The sequence below is a fragment of the Punica granatum genome, chromosome 8 (genome assembly GCF_007655135.1).
Source record: "Punica granatum isolate Tunisia-2019 chromosome 8, ASM765513v2, whole genome shotgun sequence".
Lineage (NCBI taxonomy): Eukaryota > Viridiplantae > Streptophyta > Magnoliopsida > Myrtales > Lythraceae > Punica > Punica granatum.
The window spans coordinates 21040579-21061686 of record NC_045134.1 but is presented as its reverse complement, the minus strand read 5'-3'; the positions used below and the strand labels follow the sequence as shown (position 1 = coordinate 21061686).

At 39.8% G+C, this 21108-nt stretch overlaps 4 protein-coding genes across 4 annotated transcripts; 2 read left to right on the top strand and 2 right to left on the bottom strand.

Annotated features, from left to right (window-relative positions):
- Positions 1-634: 634 nt before the first annotated feature.
- Positions 635-4254, bottom strand: LOC116189440 (histidine-containing phosphotransfer protein 1-like). Its single transcript, XM_031519096.1, has 6 exons — positions 3978-4254; positions 3043-3173; positions 2500-2568; positions 2196-2267; positions 1528-1600; positions 635-1026 (listed from the first exon to the last, which is right to left on the bottom strand). The coding sequence occupies exons 1-6, from the start codon at positions 4074-4076 to the stop codon at positions 979-981; spliced, it is 492 nt and encodes a 163-aa protein (XP_031374956.1). The 5' UTR covers positions 4077-4254; the 3' UTR covers positions 635-978.
- Positions 4255-8824: 4570 nt separating this feature from the next.
- Positions 8825-10943, top strand: LOC116189330 (protein RESISTANCE TO PHYTOPHTHORA 1, chloroplastic-like). Its single transcript, XM_031518954.1, has 4 exons — positions 8825-9220; positions 9695-9905; positions 10347-10516; positions 10633-10943. The coding sequence occupies exons 1-4, from the start codon at positions 8897-8899 to the stop codon at positions 10657-10659; spliced, it is 732 nt and encodes a 243-aa protein (XP_031374814.1). The 5' UTR covers positions 8825-8896; the 3' UTR covers positions 10660-10943.
- Positions 10944-11086: 143 nt separating this feature from the next.
- LOC116189329 (probable galacturonosyltransferase-like 4) lies at positions 11087-12802 on the top strand. Its single transcript, XM_031518953.1, has one exon. The coding sequence runs from the start codon at positions 11461-11463 to the stop codon at positions 12544-12546; it is 1086 nt and encodes a 361-aa protein (XP_031374813.1). The 5' UTR covers positions 11087-11460; the 3' UTR covers positions 12547-12802.
- Positions 12803-13401: 599 nt separating this feature from the next.
- Positions 13402-17536, bottom strand: LOC116189328 (RNA demethylase ALKBH10B-like). Its single transcript, XM_031518952.1, has 7 exons — positions 16920-17536; positions 15913-16043; positions 15674-15791; positions 14540-14656; positions 14337-14452; positions 14091-14245; positions 13402-14010 (listed from the first exon to the last, which is right to left on the bottom strand). Exons 1-7 carry the CDS (start codon positions 17452-17454, stop codon positions 13635-13637), a joined length of 1548 nt encoding a protein of 515 aa, XP_031374812.1. The 5' UTR covers positions 17455-17536; the 3' UTR covers positions 13402-13634.
- Positions 17537-21108: the final 3572 nt, after the last annotated feature.

The following is a 21108-nucleotide window of genomic DNA, read 5'->3' as shown; positions in this document are numbered from 1 at the left end:
TTGAAGAATAGATTCGGAAATGGTTCTTCTGACTCGTTTGGCAAATTGATGCGAGTGCCAAGCGGGAAGGAATGGAATAACGTAGAAGTCGCAATGATATGAAATCATCCTCCCTTCTCATCTCAACTGGCTATTGGACGAGCAATGTAAACGGACCAAGTGGAATGACCCAATTGTGATTCTGGGTTTGATCTTCGAAGAGGCCTTGAGAAGTGGCTATTTCTTGGGCAGGTCGAGGTAAGGATGGCCGGGAAGATGTGTACTCCAGCCTTAGTTTTCGCTACTTGGGAGTGGCAATCGGTCAAGGTGGGGCAGGTATCATAATTTATAGACCCGCCCCGCAACACCACCTCTATGCGCCGCGCCTGCCCCGTCCCCATTGAGGGTCTTATTTATCTTACCCATCCTTGGCTCTGTCCGGCTCTCCAAACAGCAGCTACAGAGGCAAAAGAGTTTGACGCGCAATATTTGCAGCACATCCCAACTCCGGATCTCTATCTGAAATTCGAAACCCATAGTTATGAACTTCATGAGGAACAGAATCCATAACCTGATGAGCTCCAGGCATCATTGGTGTTTTCCCAGTATATATCGATGAGATATTATCAAAGAATAAAGTCGAGCAGACTGTAACTTTCATTCCACTGGCCTTCAGCAATGCGCCGAATTATCACCTTGTATATATATAGCAATAACATACTATGAAATCGAATACCGTTTTGACTACAAAGTGAACTCGACCAAAGTACATATAGTTATTGACAATAACCTAAATTTCTAAAACAAGCCTCTCAGGATGAATTTGACAAGTAAACGTTTAAGGATGTTGCAGTAGCCTTTTGACTAATATTTGACTACAAGAATCACTCATAAATCACCAGAAAAGCTATCAAACCTCACTCGGATTTGCTAAATAAACATCAGATATCAAGGCCTTCCACTTTCTTCTTTTCCAGATCGAGAAAGTGACAATAACCTTTAATCGACTGGGATCGACCCGCCAGCTGCCACAATCTGCTTCTGCAACTGCAGTGATGAGAAAAAGAGGGAAGCGAGTGAAACCAGAGCCGAGTAAGAGTACAAAAGTTATGTTTTTTCGGAGCTTTACTTCTAAATTAGTCATAATACTAATGTTCTGTTGCCGAAATCAATATTCCCGGGTTTTATTGTCTCCTAAGGTCATTAAACAGAATAACTCCTAATACTCTCATGAGATCTGCTGCTTATAGAATATTCTACTGTTCAAGCGAGTCCATTTAATCAGACTCAAAAGTTCCGGTTAGTTTCATAGTTCAAGTGTAAAACCTCAAGCTAATAGAGAACAATGAGCGAACACCAAAAGCGTGCAAAGTTTCACGGCAAAGTGCCATAATCTGACGAACAGTCCAAATTCAAACTGATGGCAAAGGCGCGTCTTCAAGAATATTAGTACGTAGGTGAAGAAACTTAAAAAAAAATGAAAATTGGGAAGAAAATAGAACGCATATATAAATTAGGTTCCTCATGAAAGGAGCAATCTTCACATACCATGAACAGAGTATTAAGCTTGTTTTTCAACAACACACACTCTTGTTGCACTTCCTGCAAGCATCTATAGCACCTGCAACACAAACGCGATTGTCAAATTCACCAAGAACCAAATGACCTTTTTATATGCTTGGAGTGGAAGGGAACTTCCAGGATCAATACAAACTTTTTCCATTCAAACAAGTGTGATTACAGGTCGGTCGCTTCTTCTTAGTATTGAGGCAGTAAAGGAAAATGCATGGGATGACAAAAAAATCCGAAATTTCAAATCAATCTCTCTTGATTATGAACATGCCAGTTTACTGGTACATTGACTGATATGCCATCCGGCCTACTCAATATAACATAAAAGAAAAGACAGATAAGATATATTCGACAGACTTACATGGAAGCTCAACTGCTCCAAAACATTAAGTGGCGAGGAAACAAAGAAAAACAAATTAACCATTAATCTTAATTAATTCTCTTCGCGATGATTGGCTTAAGAATATCATCATATTCACTCATATTCAAAGAACTTTTTCAAAGTCAATTGCTTTGAGCTTTGAAGCAAAAGAATGTGAAGGTGCACTTATGTGACCGGTTTCTGGATGAATAAAATTTTGGCACTTCTGATGGCATCAAAATATACGAAGGCAATCTTCAACTGGAAGCTCACCACAACTTACTTTTCGAGATTCTTGGCCTCACAACAATCCCTAAAGAAAACGCACAGATTTTTGACACGAGCTGCACCAATGCTGCACATTCCATAAGGCAATTGGTCTTTCAATATCTTTGTAAATAACATACAATGTCAAAAACATGTTAGGAATTGCAGGGATAACTTCCCAGCTCACACATATATCCAGTTGAAGCTAAAGTACAGTTGGTTTAGTTTTTTTCCCCATATATTTGCAAGTCCTCGCTCGTCTACCTACCAGGCATTTAGATAATGTCAAAAAAAAAAACAGAGAAAGAGATTGGTAATACCTGGAACTGCTACCCTTTAGCTGGTGAACATCATCGTCCACCTGTTTATAGTCCACATTTCTCTTTGCTCTGCTTAGGCCAAGGAAAGCCAAGAATTGAACCTTTTCTCATTCACAAATGTAAAAAGAACAAGAAACAGGAACGCTATTTTCTCTAAGAATATCTAAGTTTTTATTAACTAAAAATTCAAAGAATTGTTCTGTCATATATTAGGATGGCTAACATAACTCCACAAGATCAAACAACACAGTGCCGCTATGATGGTTAAATCATCCTTTTTCCCCTGATATTTGTGGGGTATCCAGATTCACGTGACTAATCCCCATGATCCATGTGAACACTATGCAAGCCAGTGGAACGGGCAAATCCGGCCATACAGGACGTGTGGGTAGCCTAATAGGCAGTATTCTGATCTCATGGTGATTCAAATTAGGCCTCTACCAAGGGAGTCGCGTTGTTCGGCAACCAAGGTAACCGTATTACATTATGATGGTTATAATTTGATCTATACAAAAATAACACTAGGAAGAGGGTGATACTCACAAGGCTGTTCCCATACTGCAAATCAGTCTTTCTGAATCTTGGAAGAAGAGAGTGATCACTTCATCGATGAAATCAGGGTTGCTCTCATCCTGCAGCTTCTGTAGCTGCGTGAACTGATCGTCCAGGATCGACTGCACATCACAAAGAAAACCCGATAATGAGCATCAAAGATGAATTTCGATTCGTCACCCTTATTAGTTACAGGATAAGTGTCCTGTATGATAAGACACTCTTTAATCATTATTAGGAAAAGCAGTTGCCTTTCACTCATTAACAGGCATACACAAACATCGAATCCATCTATCTTCCCACAAATCTCCTTTCTTTCATAAATTCATCGTAGAAATAGGGACGGAATTCCCCAAACCGAACCATTTCTCTCCGACTCAAACCAGAAAATCCGTCACAAAGAAGCCAAATCATTAGCGAACAGCAAGAATGGGCTTTAACCCCTTAACTAATCAAACTGCACATCGCCATCGAAAACCCGATAATGAGCATCAAAGATGAATTTCGATTCGTCACCCTTATTAGTTACAGGATAAGTGTCCTGTATGATAAGACATTCTTTAATCATTATTAGGAAAAGCAGTTGCCTTTCACTCATAAACAGGCATACACAAACATCGAATCCATCTATCTTCCCACAAATCTCCTCTCTTTCATAAATTCATCGTAGAAATAGGGACGGAATTCCCCAAACCGAACCATTTCTCTCCGACTCAAACCAGAAAATCCGTCACAAAGAAGCCAAATCATTAGCGAACAGCAAGCATGGGCTTTAACCCCTTAACTAATCAAACAGCACATCGCCATCGAAAGCACCAGAATTGGAACGAGCAGAGGAATCCACGGATACCCTTTTGCGAAAACACACCAAAATCAACGAAATCGATTGATAGCAAGAACATATAATACAAACAGAGGGGGCTGACCTCCCGGCGGAGACTCTCCATGTACTCCACGTACTGTCTCAGCAGCTGGTCGAGAACGGCCATGGCGGGGGGCTGGGAGTGGCCGTGAAAGCCCGACATTCTGTGGGAGAAAACAACAACAAGAAGATGACGCCGCCGACGACGATTTCCGGTTGACTTTGATGGGAAGAATTGATTCTCTGATGCAGAGAAGGAAGGAGAAGTGATGAAGGACGCTGAGAGAGAGAGAGAGAGAGAGAGAGAGAGAGAGAATTGTCTTGTCCGAGCTTAACGACTCTGGTCAGGGGGGGAGTGAATGGGCTTTAATACAGCCAACGATTATGCAAAAACGACAGAGTTACCAAATAAATCATTAGAAAAACGACATGGAATTCAATTTGACTGCCACGCCCACTTACTTAATTAGTCCACGCTGCCATATTAAGTCAAAACTTTATGATTGAAAAAAAAAAAGGATTTTTCTGTTTCTGCATTTTTTGATTTATTATGTGGAAAATCTTCATATGGTAAGAATTAAATTTGTAAAAATTATCTCCTTATGCAGGTGCTAACAAGTCTATTATTTCACCAACGTTGGTTGATTTAAGCGGTTCGACGCGTGTTTTACTTAAGTAAGACATTGAGTTTAATTATTGTGAATAAAAAAAATTCACAATTATGAGAACTTTACTCTTTGGTGAACGTTACTTACCGAAAGAAAAAAAAATTGAGGTTATTATCGAGAGGTTTGTCTCAAATGGTATTGGGGTTCAGATGGCCAGAAAAGTTTAGGTCTAAATTACGGTTTTTGAATTGGAAGGACGTAGAAATAATTCAATAATTATTATAAATGAGCTAAACTAGAGATTTTTTGTCGATGTGCATCACTTAAAATCCAAAAGTCCAATTCACTAATTGGTAATCGAAGTGGGTCGGTTCATTGGGTGATTTTGGGAGTTGATTTGGAGAGAGAGGGAGAGAAAGGATTTGGAGGGAGGGTGTTTATTTGTTTGGGAGATTTTTTTTTAGGGAGAGGGAAAATACTCTCCCTCCATTTTCTTTATCGTTAAAAATCCCCGAATCCCTCCAAATTGGAAGAATTTAGAAGAACTCATATATTTTCTATTTCCTCCTCTACATAACTTTCTTTATAATAGTTTTTTTTATACTTTTATAATTTTCTTAGAACTTTCATAATTTTTTTCTTCGCTTCTCTCATATCATCTTCCTTATTAATTACTCTCAAATAAGGGAGTTCATTTTCCTCTCCTCTCCTCTCCTCTCCCTCCCTAGAAAACTCCCAAATACACCGTAAAGATTAAAACTATTCCAACGTGAACTTTTTAAATTCATAACACACAAACTTAAAATCTTATTTGAGAGTAACAGACGGTGAACCATTAACACTAATTTGAGTTGATGGTGGACCCGAGATATTAGCACGCTTGAATCGTTCGATGAGGAATGAGGTTGGGCTTTAAGCTGGGAAGCCTACCCATTGATTGGGGCAGGTCCATGCACCAACGAATGTTGGTCTTTTTTTGTTCTGCTGCAGCATAAATTAGTACGGATTGTTTTGGAAAAAAAATGATTTTTTTCTTCCGTAATGTTTTCTTTTTTTGGCTAGAAAATGAGAAGGATGATTATTGCAACATAATATGTTGGACTTTATTGTAAATGATCCTACTTACATAAAAAATATATATATATTCAGATCCATAGTGACATGCCACGATACATGATCACAATTTTTTCTTTTTCAATTACAATGAATAAGCATACAACACATTCACAACTATTATTGACAGAGTTATCATTTATTTTATCTTTTAATTTCATGAGTTGTATTTTGTTTATTCTTTTCTCGATTGAGCGGATACAAAATTGTTATTGTCTTTAATCCTTTTCTTTAAACAAGTTTTCCTGGAACGACTTTAGAACATAGTGGATGAATGGCAATTTGTACATATCAACGTTATCATTATTTTTAAGTTATATTAACTCTATTACCCAAAAAAAAGGAAAAAAAAAACTTCTATTAACTCTCTTCTTCAATTCACCCGCGCAAGGGGAAGACCTATCGTCAATATCCGTTTAAGACATGTTTTTATCATGCATTAACAGTACTCGACAAGGCATAAACACGCGTTACTAGTATTGATTGCCAGACTGAAATGATAAATACAATCATGGGATTAGGATAAGGGCAATAATAAAATGGTTATGTGACAACAAAGTAAAATGGTATTTGGGCACTTTGTGTCCACTAAGGCACTAACAAAGGTTCTTTATGGTCCTATCCTCTGCCTATTTCGTCCACTAGGAATATAAGAAAAGTGGGTTTTAGGTTTTGAGTTGCAAGTGGACTCCAATATATATATATATATATATATATATATATATATTTTTTTTTTTTGCTGAATAAGTGGACTCCAATATGATTATTCATGTGAAGTGGACTTCCTCCTGAGATATAATAGCCATAAAGGTTTTCTTTTTTCTTTTTTATTTTTTTTCAGTTTTTCACTCTGCACGGTCAAACGATTGGTATGAAAAGTTAATGGATTAATTATACTGGTGGTTCAAAAAGTTTTACTAATGTATCAAGTTGGTTCAAAAAGTTTTTTTTCTACTTGATGGTACAAAATGTTTCAAAAGTGTAACATGATAGTACAAACCGTCAAATCGCAACTGACGCCGTCAAGCGACGTTGACATGGCGCAAACATGTCAGGTACGTGGCCGAATCAGTAACTCCTCTCTCTCTCTCTCTCTCTCTTCTTCTTCTTCTTCTTCTTCTTCTTCTTCTTCTTCTTCTCGTCCTGCTCCTCCCTTCCCTCGCCCTGTTCCCGAAGAAGAAGAAGAAGAAGAAGAGGGGAGAGAGAGAGAGAGAGGTTACTGTTTCGACCACGTTTCGGCCACGTCAGTGTCGTTTGACGGCGTCAATGGCGAGATGACGGTTTGTACTATTGTGTTACACTTTTGAAATATTTTGTATCATCAAGTAGTAAAAAAAACTTTTTGGATCAACTTGATACATTATGAAAACTTTTTGGATCACTAGTGTAATTTATCCAAAGTTAATAGATCTTGACTGATTAGATTCGAAAAAATTTGATATATTTAGGAGTAGAACTCTTTCAATCTTGAATATTTAATATCATTTACATATTTACTATATTAATATATAATTTGTATTAGTAAAAAATAATATTTACATTTATTGTAAGCATTTATCAAGTTCAAGTGAGCTTTTCTACATATGTAGTGTTCTAATCCGTGCTTTGCACGTGCTTATTTTAATAATTGTTTTTTATAATTTCGAAATATAAATTTAATTATTTTAATTAGAACAAAAAAATCTAAAATAATTATAGAACAGTAATCCATATATTAGACATCTTTTAATGGCATAGGGGATGAAATCTGTAATGAATTATTTTACTTAATGAGCATTGCTTATTTATTTAACCGTCAAAACATGATACGGATTTATTTTAAATATTAAGTTTAAATTACGAACTTCAATTTGCAAATCTTTTTATATGATTTTTGTAATATCGTTACTTTAAATATATTAAGGTTTTACCTTTTATGTGACTGCAGTAAGTAAAATTAGTGTCTCGTGTTTACATCCTTTACTTTTTGTCCCCTTGATGTAACCCCTTATCTGGAGAATCACATTGGTGTAACCATAAAATTTTGGGGATTAAATTGATGTATTAAGGACTAAATTGATGTAACTTTCAAAATTGAGGGACTCAATTAATGTAAAAAGAGTAAGGACTGAATTGACCTTACATCCGAATCTCATGGACCGATCTGTCTATTCACTCATAATTTTTTATTTGTTTCTACCAATAGCAACTCATCTCTGTGTACATGAAAATCTCTCCTAGAACTTTCTTCTATGTTCTAAATCACTCCATATTTTTTGTGCTTTTGATCCTTCGACATGCTTCATCAAGAGATCACAACAGCCCAATGTATGTCCGAAAAGGTTCATATCCATCCTAATAGGTGGATTCCTATTAGTGTGAGCAAGTCGAGATTTGTAATATCGTAAATGGCCAATAATATCAATTTAATTCATGATCCTATAAGTGGGTTGGATAAGTCCTAAGCTGATAGAATCTCACATGGAAACACGTGATTTTTAAACACCGGCTTGGATAAGGCGGGAGAAATTGACCACCAAACAAGTTTCCTTTTCCACTTCTGCGCTCAAGTTAAGGGAGACAAAGCCCACTTAAATTGCTCTCGATAGGGACAAACTGACTTTGAAGCGAGCTTACCCTTCCATACTCTTACGAACCTATAATTATTTATGTTATCATGTAACTTCACTTTGATTTTAAGTGGTTAATCTATGTCCAACTCAAAAATTCAAACTGATAGGATGGTGAATCTAATCATTTGATATACTTGGGATTTTCTTTATATTTTTTCTAATGTTGAACAACGACCATTCTGATATGATAATATGTGGTCTGTCACATAGAGTACATATAATATAGCCCTAACCAAGGACCAATGAGTCAATTTTTTAAACTATAAATGAGAATAAATAACATGATTTCTTGATTAGAACTTTCACGGTGAGGTTAAGGGCTTAATTTTGTGGCGCAATCAACCATGTAAAAGCTTTCTGTTACCCTCCCAGAATGGTTTCAAGATTATATGTTAAAAAATGGAAGTATGATGCGATGGTTTACTATCATAGTATCATGCACTCACACGTTTAGTCCGAGAAAGGGATCAAGTTGAAAATTTCAGGGAGCGAAAATGCACATTTCAAAAGTTCAGGGGCCAAAGTTAAATTCCGCCTCCACAAAGCTTGCCATTCATTCCTTATCTTCCCTCCTGCTGTGACATTTCCAGCAGTTCGTTTTACTGAAAAGAGAGGAACGAAATCCATCGACAACCCATGACAAATCCGGTATGATGAATGCCGCCGCCGCCACCTTGATGTCGCCGGCGACACTCTGCTGCTCCAGGCTCGCCCCGCCGGCTCACTGTACTCTCAGAAGAAATGCCCTCCTCCACTATCCCCAAACTCGAAGCAGAATCCTCAGAATCGCCGCGACCTCTTCGAACTACACCGACGCGCAGGCCGTAGTAGCCGAGGAACAAGAAGAAGAGCGAGCGCAACAGAAGCCGGAGGTTCAACAAACGAATGAACCCAGCAGACCCTCGGCTTCTTCTTCTTCGTCGTCGTCGTCGTCATCATCGGTGAATGCTGCTCTCGAGAAAGACCTGAAAAAGGTCAGTTCTTGCAAAGCTTTATGATTGAATAGATAAGTTACGATTTCATTGATAATATGGTTAGTTCGATTATCCCGTGTTCGCGGTTTGGAGCTATGACAATGACAATGGTTCAGGATAGATCATTGGCGATGATTATCTTATTCCTGATGTTACATTAGGGTAGTCGGGGAGAATCATCGCAAAAATCCCGTGCTATGAATATCGGGACTCCTTTATAGTCCGCTTTCAGGTGGCTCCATAGTTTCAGGGTCTGCTAGAAAGACTCGGTATTGGCAGCACGGACCCATTCGTCAGTTTCATGTAACATTTTCACGTCGACTTGTTATTTTGGCCCTCACATTAGGCCCATTAGAGTTCACTTGCTCTCGATGAATCATTTCGAGCTCGAATCCATTCACCTTCCACTGCTGTCTGAAACTCTTCTCGGGGCCTATGAGATACATTTTTTAATCTTTCCATTTGCTATAACAGGTAGTTCAAAAGACTGCTTCAACCTTCGCTCCAAGGGCTTCCATGGCCACAAAGAACCCTGCTGTGCCGGGGACGGCTCTGTATACTGTGTTTGAGGTTCAAGGCTATGCCTTGATGCTGCTCGGTGGAGCTCTATCTTTCAATCTTCTGTTCCCATCGAACGAACCGGACATCTGGAGACTGATGGGAATGTGGTCTATTTGGATGTTCAGTGAGTTTAATTTTTCTCTGATTTATCTAAGTATCTCACATCTTTTGGTAAATTATTCTGTTCTTATCTTATCATTCTATTTATAGCTTGTGAAGCAAGCCAATTCCTATTCCACTTTTTCTGGGGAATTTTTTTTTTTGAGATTTCATAACTTGCTTAGAGTTTCAAACATGCTGCTCGATAACATGCCAGGTGCAGACTAATGAAACTACCAACTAGAAAATTTCTTACACAAAAGAAGTACTTCAATCTTAACTCATTGTCGTTCAATGTTTATGTTCTTGTCGAAATTGATAAAAAAGTGCTTGCTTTTGGACATCTCCTTCATTCCATGAAATAATTGTTTAGTTCCAAAGAAATTCCCTGAACTAAGAATTCTTTTTAATCATCATAGGAAAGGAGACTGATATGAATTTGCTATTTCTTTTCATCCCATTGCAGCAATTCCTTCACTTCGGGCCCGAGACTGCTCAAAGAACGAGAAAGAAGCTCTCAACTATCTGTTTCTCCTCATCCCTTTACTAAACGTTATAATCCCATTCTTCTGGAAATCTTTTGCAATTGTGTGGTCAGCAGACACCGTGGCCTTCTTCGGGATGTATGCATGGAAGGTATAGTCATATTATACGTTTTTTTTTTTTTAACCCTTAATTATCCAAATCCTCCTGTTCAACCACGCATTTGTAGCTAAAATCATCTCCTTCGTGTTGTTTCTTATTCTAAGCAGATGGGGTGGCTTCAGAGAACAGAGTAGGAGCCAAAAATATCTTCGTATGGATGCTGTCAGCATCTTGTACAATTCTTACATTACAGATCCAGAAGTACATATACTAGCAAAAAAAAGATTAAGTCACGTTTTGCCTCAACAGACATGGAAGAGTGAGTGTAATTAATCACCTTATTTACATTAGTTTCTTCATTTTCTAGAAACCTTGTCTTCCCAGAAAATCGCATTGCTTGGTGGGCATGCCACATTCAACCCTGAACCAAATTATGATTGAAAAGCTGAACTTATAAGAACTGTGGTTTTCCCAGCAACTGCAGCCATGAGTCCCAAAACAATTGGTTTTTCCCGGAATGGTTCGGGTTTGTTGTTCTTTGTTTATTGTTGTGGCAAAATAACATCGAAGGCCAACACAGAACAAAGGTAGGCAACAGTTTAACACGAAACTGTTAGAAGATAACATATTTATCTCTAAAAATAGAAAGGAACAACCTCAAATAGATTTTACTGATGGGGGGAGTGAGAGAGTGGGTGTTGTTTGTTTGCTATATAACCTGAATCTCTTATTTCCATGGAAGAGACTCCCCGAGAAGTTTTCTCAACCTTTGCAATATTGACCAAACAAAATTTTACCTTCCAAATTTCTTGTTAACAAATCATTCACTTCATTCATCCATTGTCTTTCTTCTTTCTTCTTCTTCCTCTCTCTCTCTCTCTCTCTCTCCTCTCAAAGAGCCAAGCCAGCCTAACAATGGCTGCAAACCCTCTGTACCCTTTTCCCTAAAAAAAAAATCTCATTCCCAAAGCTTCCCCCTCAAAAAAAGGGACAGGATGGCCTCCTGGAGAAGAAGACTCCCTTCTCTGCCACTCCTGGGCCTCCTGTCTTCCCTCCTCCTAATCCAATGGCCCCAACCCGTGGCCGAGGCAAGCAATGCCGCTGCTGCTGGCGGTGTCCACCACAGCCTCATCCGGAAACCTACGTCCCCAAACGTCCCGGTGTTCCGGGAGGCGCCGGCGTTTAGGAATGGCAAGACGTGCGGGTCCCCGGAGACGTCCCCAATCCACGTCTCAATGACCCTGGACGCGAACTACCTCCGGGGGACAATGGCGGCGGTCTTGTCTATCCTGCAGCACTCGACGTGCCCTGAGAACTTCGAGTTCCACTTCCTGTGCGCACGCTTCGAGCCTGAGGTGTTCTCCAGCATCAACTCCACATTCCCCTACCTGAGGTACAAGGTTTACCGGTTTGATTCCAACCGGGTCCGGGGGAAGATATCGAAGTCGATCAGGCAGGCCCTAGACCAGCCCCTTAACTATGCTAGGATTTACCTGGCTGATATGTTGCCGTTTCATGTGAACCGGGTCATCTACCTTGACTCCGACCTTGTGGTGGTGGACGACATCGCGGAGCTTTGGGAGGTCAACCTGGAGGGCAAGGTGGTGGCGGCGCCAGAGTACTGCCATGCCAATTTCACCAAATACTTCACCGAACTGTTCTGGTCCGACCTGAACCTGGCCCGGACCTTCCAGGGAAGGAACCCATGCTACTTTAACACCGGGGTGATGGTGGTCGACATTGACAAGTGGAGGAAGGGAGGGTACACCCAGAAAGTCGAGGAGTGGATGGCCATACAGAAGCAGAAGAGGATATACCATCTAGGCTCGTTGCCACCCTTCCTGCTGGTACTGGCAGGGAACATCAAGGCGGTCGACCACCGATGGAACCAGCACGGTCTTGGTGGCGATAACCTCGAGGGAAAATGCAGGGGCCTGCACCCTGGCCCGATCAGCCTCCTCCACTGGAGTGGGAAGGGCAAGCCCTGGCTGAGGCTCGACTCGAGGAAGCCTTGCACTGTCGATCATCTGTGGGCCCCATACGACCTATACCGCCCCGCCACCCACTCTTTGGAGGAATGACGGAGAGCCGAGCTCTTGGGTCATGAGACGAGGAGGGGGAGATGGAGTTGAAGGTAACCGTGGTTGGATTATGGACAAGGAAGAACTGGAAAGCTACTCATGTCATTTATCTAATTCAATCTTTGTGAGGGCAAACGATCCATTCGAGAATAGAAAAAATCGTTCTTACAATATATTTAAAGGAGGATTCCTTTTGGTGCATAACATTAGAATTATCATGTTTTTGCAATGGTGTTTTTATTCGAAAATTGGCCTCTGAGACACCATTGATGATTGATTCGACAACTTCATGGTTTTCGAGATTATGTATGTTATATAGGAAGGAGAAGATCGTATATGCTATTTGCTGGCAAATGCAGGAAGATATAAAGGATATATAGATCGTATGTGTTAATATTAGATTGTTAAATATAATTCTGAAAGTATTCAATTTGGATTGGGGACTCAAATTTGATCTTATGTATAGCAATATATGACCATGTTAAGTGTGTTTTCTCGTTTTGAATGTTATGATCAAAATTTCATAAATGCTTGCTGCACTCCTCCTCGGATTTTTCGGAATTATGTAGAGGATAAATTTCCAGCAACAACAGAAAGTCCAGTTCATGGTGAAGGATGGTATCCCATGATCCCTGGTTGCCTTGGTTTTTCTCTCTTCAATTTTCGATGTTTCCTCTCGGCCTATGGTTCATTTTTCTGTCGGCAGAAACATCTTCTGAGCTTCTTTTCGGTTACTTCCCTGATTGTTCTTCTTTCTGGGCAGAAGACGAAACACATTTTCGTTGTCAAATGCATTTCAAGCTTTGAATATGCCGATGCAAAACAGTGTTTCTTGTGGGGATGATAATTCTGGTGTTAGACGGGAACAGCAGGAACTTCGTTCTTCAAATTACCACACAAAATCCGCGTATAATCTGTTACAACTGTTGTAATTATGAAAATGTACATGCCTTGCATCAACATATGTAGGACATTGGACATTGTACCATGGTCAGTGATCGGCTTAAGCTCGATTCGAAAAATGTTCCTTCCGTTAGAAGCCACTGCTGGTTCCTGAAGCAGACTCAGTCCTCATGATCGAGGGGCGACTATTCAAGACGCTTCCCCTTCTGGGCACGAGGAGGGAGCTGTCTCCCTCGTCTCCTAGACCCTACCGTCCATGGCAAGAAGACTCCCGTGCCTCCGCCTCCGCACAGCATTTTCTCAGGGCTCGGTACCGGGATCACCGAAACTGGTGCATGCATGATTCCCCATTCCGGAACCAAATCCACAGCCTCATAGCCATCAAAAGCTTCGTAGTTCGGGAAAGCATATGGGCTCAAGAACAGAGGGCTCGCACAAGCACGGCCCATGTTACAGCCGGGCCAAACACGGAAGAACGTGATGGAGACCCGCCTATCCGATGAAGGGCACATCGCGTGTCTTGCCACGTCAACGCTGTTTCCCCTCATTACCAGTAGAGATCTGCCCAATTCGTACAGGGAACAGTGTCATCATAGAAGAAGGATCAAAGCAGCCTAATTGAGTTCATTAGTTGATTTTACCCTGGATCCAATGAAAGCATGACCGGGGCTTTGTAGTTCCCATCGCCATCGCTCGTGAGGAAACGCCCGAATGCAATTGTTGATTCGGAGAGGAGAAGAGTCGAGATAGGATGATCCAAGTGGGGCGGTTTCAAGAAAGGCTGCGAATACTCTCCCTTCAAAAATAAATATATCGTAATTCAAAATATTGTTGTGGATTGAGCAATCCCTGTTCGTTATGAACGTTAATGAGGGGCCTAGGATTACCTCGTCGTAGAAACTGATGATGCAGCTGTTAGGCTTCTTGTGAGCCGGTATCAGTTCCCACTGGACCAAGTGATCTATGACGCCTTGGATGAGCTCCGGAATAGGCTCTATGTTACCTGTTATGATTGCAAACCTAAGTATGATGTTACTTCGTTCACTCTGTGCTAGTTACTAACACGGTAACCATAGGGCGGCTGACTTACCGAGTTCGTCATTGTTTACGGCTTCCTCTTGTATCTGTTCGAAGATTGGTAGCCCAAACTGGATCAGTTCTCTCTTACTCCCCTTGATTTGCTTGTTGAACAGAATGAAGGACTCCCCTGTAAATCATCCAACAGGATTCCGGTCACATTGACATAGCTCGAATGGTCCTCAAACATTGAGAATTGAGTTGAGTTGAGTTTTGATTTTAATTGGTTTGTAATGATTGTATTGTTGAATTATGAGAAAAAGTGTGAAAAAATAATAAATAATTGAGAGAAAATAATGATTAAGTAATGATTGTCTTGTTGAATTGTGAAAAAATAATGAATAGTTGAGAGAATTTAATATTAAAAATTGAATTGAATGGTTAAAAATATTTAAAAAATAAAAAAAGTTATGATTGTGATGTTGAATTGAAAATAAGTGAAGTTGAGTTGAGTTGAGTTGAAAATTATTGTGAATCCAAACATATTAGTCTCTCCGCATTTTATGTTTTCAATAAACTCCCCCTAAACTTTCAAAAAAGTTTAATTTTGTCATTGTTAGAAATGCTATGGCCTATGTCCTAGCAACCACACAACCTTCATTGCCTCAACTATGAGGGACTGAAGTCGAACCCTCGATTTGACCATCCTCCCTTGACATCAATCTGTTAAAGGAGAGAATTCTGGACCGAGTCAGAAAGGTCGCAACCGGCAACCACTTACCTAAATTTGGGAGTTCTCCGATATTAATTGAGGACTAAGAATCCTTTGTCGACCTCATAAATCAAAAATATTTCTTATAAAAGGGCGAAATCATATGTTTCTTGACTGAAGGCAATTAACTAATGTGGCGTTTGGTTGGCAAGAATGAAATTAAGAGGATTAGAATTGAAAAGATGAGGGAATCTGAATGAAGAGAATTGAAATTCTGATTCGAAAACTTGTATGGTTGAGCCTCGGAATTAGCACGGAATGGAATTAGATAAGTTATAAAAAGACTAAAATGCCCTCCAATTCTCTCCAATTCCCATGAACCAAACAGGCTATAAGACAAGATTGGAGCAGGCCATTTTAGACCTTAAAAACCATGCCTTTTATACCGATGGTTTATAAGCGATAGCGGAGATTGCTGCTAATTACACGACTTACTTGACAGTTCTCCCTTGTGGCCGGCGAGACGGAGTTCATCAACAAAGTTGGTCAGTTTAGATAGTTCCGAGTCGGTAAAAATGTCCTTGTACAACTTCAACCCTTTCACAACATTCACCTGTATGCCGATAGAAATTTCCTCCCATTAGCTGCATTTCCTATGGAAACATTTTAATCTAACAATTGTGCATGATGGATGAAGAAGACAATGAAATACAGTCCAAGTAAAGAGGAAATGCCTGGCGCCCTTTGACCCTTTCCTTTGCTTTGAAGCCTTTGGTCAACTTGATCTGTGCCGTACGGCCTTGGCAGTCTTCATGGTTAGAGCACAGTTGAAAATCCTCCGAGATGAGCTGCATCACTTGGGATCCTGGATATCAACCAATGGTGAATAAACAAGCTTAGAGAAAGACCGGAAAAAGATGTTTGATAACGAGATCAGGTGCCCGAAAATACGTTTGCTACACTTAATTTAGTACAGTTTCTCCGATAGTACAAATTTCAATCAACCCGGTTCCGAGATAGAGAGCGCGACTGAGCGAGAGAGGAGCGTTGGTGGGTGGCAAGGGCGTCGGCCGGTGGTCCACCGAGATGTCAACCCCTCTATCTCAAGAGTCTCGTTGCACTTGTGCCGAAAAACATAACGGTAAAAGAGAAGAACGATGAAGTACGAGGAGAAATGGACAATAGCAGTTAGCTCCATTGTCCAATTGTGGCGATTTGGCCAACAGCACGTGTACTTTCTGGCCGAAGCACGTCTTCTGTCGTTCTAAGAAAATTTATACATTGTTGTTCGGTTTTGATGAAATTCTTTATATTTGTCTTCCTAATTTGGACAATTCAACTCTCCGTTTGCCTTCCTCTGTCCAAATCCCAGGCTGTCCCCGTTTGTCGGGCATGGCCATTGACATATTACAAATTTGAAAGGACTATCGATAGTTCTTAAAATTAGAGCTTATAATTCCATTTAGAATAAGCTCTAGCACTTAAAAAGTGAGCGATTGTTAGTAGTTCGTAATTTCAAAACAATCAAATTGTGAACTGCATCTGAATATTCTGATTAATCAACCGAATTCGCACTACAATTTCTTAAACCCGATTCGTCTTTGGGTTCGACTCGGACAAGTAAAGATCACATGGAGTCACTATACAATTTTGTTAATCATAAACTCGGAAATGGATTTGGAAAAATCCGTACATATATATGACCGAAGCAGAGCAGGACAAGCAAGAAATATGGGCTTACCTGAATCAGTGATGTCGCTGTGAGGTGCGTCTTCGTCGACGTCAACAGCTTCACCGGAAACGCCACCATCCCCGGCTTTTTCCACCCCTTCCTCACACTTTCCGTCTTTCTCTCCGTCCAAACAGAAGCTCGTCCTCTCTGCTTCATCGAATTCGCTCCTCTTCCCGTCCCCTGCTCTCCTTGCTGCAGCCACTCTCCTCAGCTCCATCAGCACCTCGGCAATGGAGTGGTGCTTCTGCATCTGCAGCACCGGGATCCAGTTCATCCTGCGCCGGTGCATTGCTGCGAACATGGCCTCGTATATCTCCAGCCCTTCTGCCCCGAGCTCCACAAGGTGGCTGCAGAGGGCGTCGATGATTGCGTTTGCAGCAGCGAACTCCCCGCGGTACCACGCTATGATCGCGTCCTTGGCAAAGGCATCCGTCACCAGCACCGGAGGTTGCAGCTGCATGGGCATCCCCAGCGTCGGCAGCAGAGTCGCCGCAGCTTTGCTAGCCGCGGATGGATGTTTAGCCGCCGCTGCCAGCACCGTCATTGGAATTTCTCGAATTATGGCGAAATTGTGCTATTGCTTGGTGATAGTATCGCGGGATTGGTGAATAGATGGTGACGATATTGGCTTCCGACGTGATATAGGCTTATATATCTATATATATATATGGCAATTTCAAGCTGGCGGTCAGTGCTAGTGGACCCCACGGCTGATGTGGCAGCTAATAAGTTCAGTGACCTAGCACAGCATGAGTCGAGAATATACTGAAGAGATCATAACCTAATAATGGTAAGCACATAATAATCAGGGCATTCAATTGGCAAACTGCACCTGACAGAAGAAGGTAAATTTATATGAACATGAATTGGCTCAAGTGATTCGACGCTTATTTTATTTAAGTAAGATCTCGACTCGAGTCTTGTAAATATCCATGTTGGAAGTTCTTTATCCTGTTGGGCTTCTGGATATCAGGGTGCAACTAAAAAAAATTAATATGCTTGTATATAGAAATTTAAAACTATTGAAAACACATAATATGGATGGATTCAAATGGTTCTACCTATTCTTTTTTGGACAAGTTTTGACTTTTTGAGTTGGAAAATTATAAATTGAAAAAAAAATTCTACGATTACAGGAGTTTTACCGTTAGTAGATCGAGCCAATTCGAATTTGAATTAATCTGGATCCATAAGTACGAGGTGGTGCAGATCGAAAAAGAAAATATAGTAGACTAGGTAATTCTTACAAGAAGGATATATACAAACCAACCCGCCTTCATATTTAACTATTTGTTACTCATCATTCATTGTGCATCAGATACAGTCGGTTTACCTAACTCAAAGCTTAAACATTAGGGAAAATCAGTGTCATGAAACATGATATTCTAGAATCATTCGGGATTCAGTGTCATGAAACATGATATTCTAGAGCAAATGCTCTCGTTTCTAGTTGAACCAAACCTCGTGTTTTCGCCTCTCATATCTACTATGGTTAATGCCGTTCCCAATTTTAATGTTGCATGTGCGATCTGTCCGAGCTCACACGATGCCAAACCGTGTTTGATATATATTATTCTGGCACCTTCCAATAAGCCTTAATTTCTGAGCCAGTCGATGTCCTTTATGATGACATATATTTTCGATCAATACTTCAAGCGTCTTAGGGACGATGGATGTGATCGGAGCCATATCCATCAAGGGAGAAACATTAATAAACTACGAGCCACTTCCTTTCCCGCTGTTTACACTATTAAATCCAGATTATGTATGATGATCACAAGAAGCATGCGCAGAGTCTAAATTAGATATGTACTTCCAAGTAAGTCAACCAATTAGTTTCATTGTCGACTAATAATTTAACTGGAAAAGACAGTGTGGCATAAGGGATCATGCGTGAAGAATGTTGTCCTTTCAGTGCTTGTAGATGACATCAATGCAAATTTGATTGGTTTATTTAATTTCAATTGCATATAAAAGGAAATCGATAAATGGGTACAATGCAACGGCACACGTTCTCGGTCGCTTGTGGAAGTTCTCATATTCATTTATTTCCATTTCTCCAATTTGTTCACTCGCCCCATTAGCCTCCCTTAAAATCAAAGAAGATATAACGTAGTGATGCACACTATCACCTAATAACCAAAATGTTCTAAGTTCGGTATTTGATGGTATCATCTATACCCTTTATTAATTATTAAGATTTCTATTTTATTGTAACAGTCGATGAGCGTCAAGAAAAGGAAGTTAGACCTGTACGAATTAATTAGTATATTAAATTATTGATCTCATGTCTCGAAGAGATCATAAGCACGATGGATCCAGAGAAGGTGATCGACAACATGCAACCTCTGGGAATCTTTTTTTTTTTTTAATAATTTGGTATCCGAAAATTCAATTGGCCCCAACTAATTCAATTCAGTTGGGTTGGCTCTCTAAGAAGTAAAACTCTCACAGTGTGAATTTTTCGTATTTATAAGGACTTGAACCCGAAACTTTACTTAAGCGAAATAAGTCTTGAACTGCTTGAACCAATCCACGTTGGTAAGCTTTGGGAATCTTTAATTGCATGCCTGTTATTACACATTATGTAGTTGCTAAAGTAATAATTCCCTCACCTTAATTAATTAATTGCCAAGAACTATCAGGAGAAATGTCAACTTTAAGTTGAATTCATGACTATTTCTGGCTATCAGCTACTCTTCTTATAAATTTCGGGCTCAGGATTATATATATATATATATATATATATATATATATATTTTATGAGCAATTATTAGGATATATGTTTTTTATACGAGAGGTCCGTGAATTTATTACCAGAGATGAGATAGAAAATAAAAAGACTTGGGATTTTACTTATAAAACTCTGACCGAGAAATTTTTTGTTATAACATGAAAAAAAACCTATAGCAAACCACAAAACTTCCTTTCTCATTGTATATCGGGATTTTATATGCTTTAACATGCACTGCAGCACGGAGCAGGTAATTTTGATTGAAGTCCCCATGGGAACATCCCTATTTATTGAGAGTTGTCGTGTCCCACGTCAAAAATCAGAAAGAAAATGAACTTTACACCATTGGCTAGACCAAAATCAATTATACACATGACCAAGTCCAACTATCAGAATCAGCACAATTAATCAGCTAATATTATCATCAAATTCGACGTCTTTGAGACAAGAAGAGGGCAAAGAAATCGATCCGCAATTCTTTTCTTTTTAATAAGATCACACGATATTGTGTTTTCAACCTACTGATTTAAACTGCTTTTCACTAAAATGTCAATTTGCCCTGGCAATTAGTGATTTTGTTGAGTGTCCAACCCATGTCCTGCATGTAGAGTCCGCTCAAGAGCAGCGTGATTTGTCTATTGTATAAGACTTCATGATTGGCCCGCCTTATTCAATCTCTTAGGTAATGAGAAAATCTTAAATGGTCATACTTCACGGTAATATGATGAGTAAGAACCAATAAGATTATTTTAGTTAAGAATATTACCAACTATTAATCAAGTGATTAGCATATTCATTATTATGTTTATTGCAATTTAATTGACGCTTTCTCATGTCATGTGTAGTGATGGACCAACTTTTCGGCAGCCTGAAAGACGAGAGCTCTACATGCATGCTACTCCAACATATACAAGCAATTTGAAATTCGCCCAAGGAAACATAGATTAGAGATATTTTCTGGAATCGGTTCGATCGCACTGGCAGGTTTTGCGACAATTACGTCTGCTCGAATATTATCTGGTTTGAACTGAGAAGTCGCAGCAATAATCTGCCTAGAAGAAGAAGCCTAACACTAGTTGAGAAAAGACGATCAGAAATCGGATTGTGTTTTCGGGCTCAAAACATAAGTAAAATAACAGCTGGTCGATAACTCTTCGTTCCGAGAAAATTCTCAGCAGTCCTACTTCATCAACAGATAAATACAGCAATCTGGTTAGGAAAAATACTGTGTATTATTCTTATTATAGTTAATTTCTAGGGCACGTACTAAGCTTTGAATTAGCACTTAATCGACGCAGAATCATTTTCTTACGTTTGAGGGGCCAATGACCTCTCGTACCCTTCAAAGCTTAAAGTCAACGTTCTGACCCAACTCCTGGAGTAATGAGATTTTCAGACATGCCATGGGAGGATAAGAAATCATTTTGTGGAATCTTCTCACTATTATATAACATGTTGATTGGT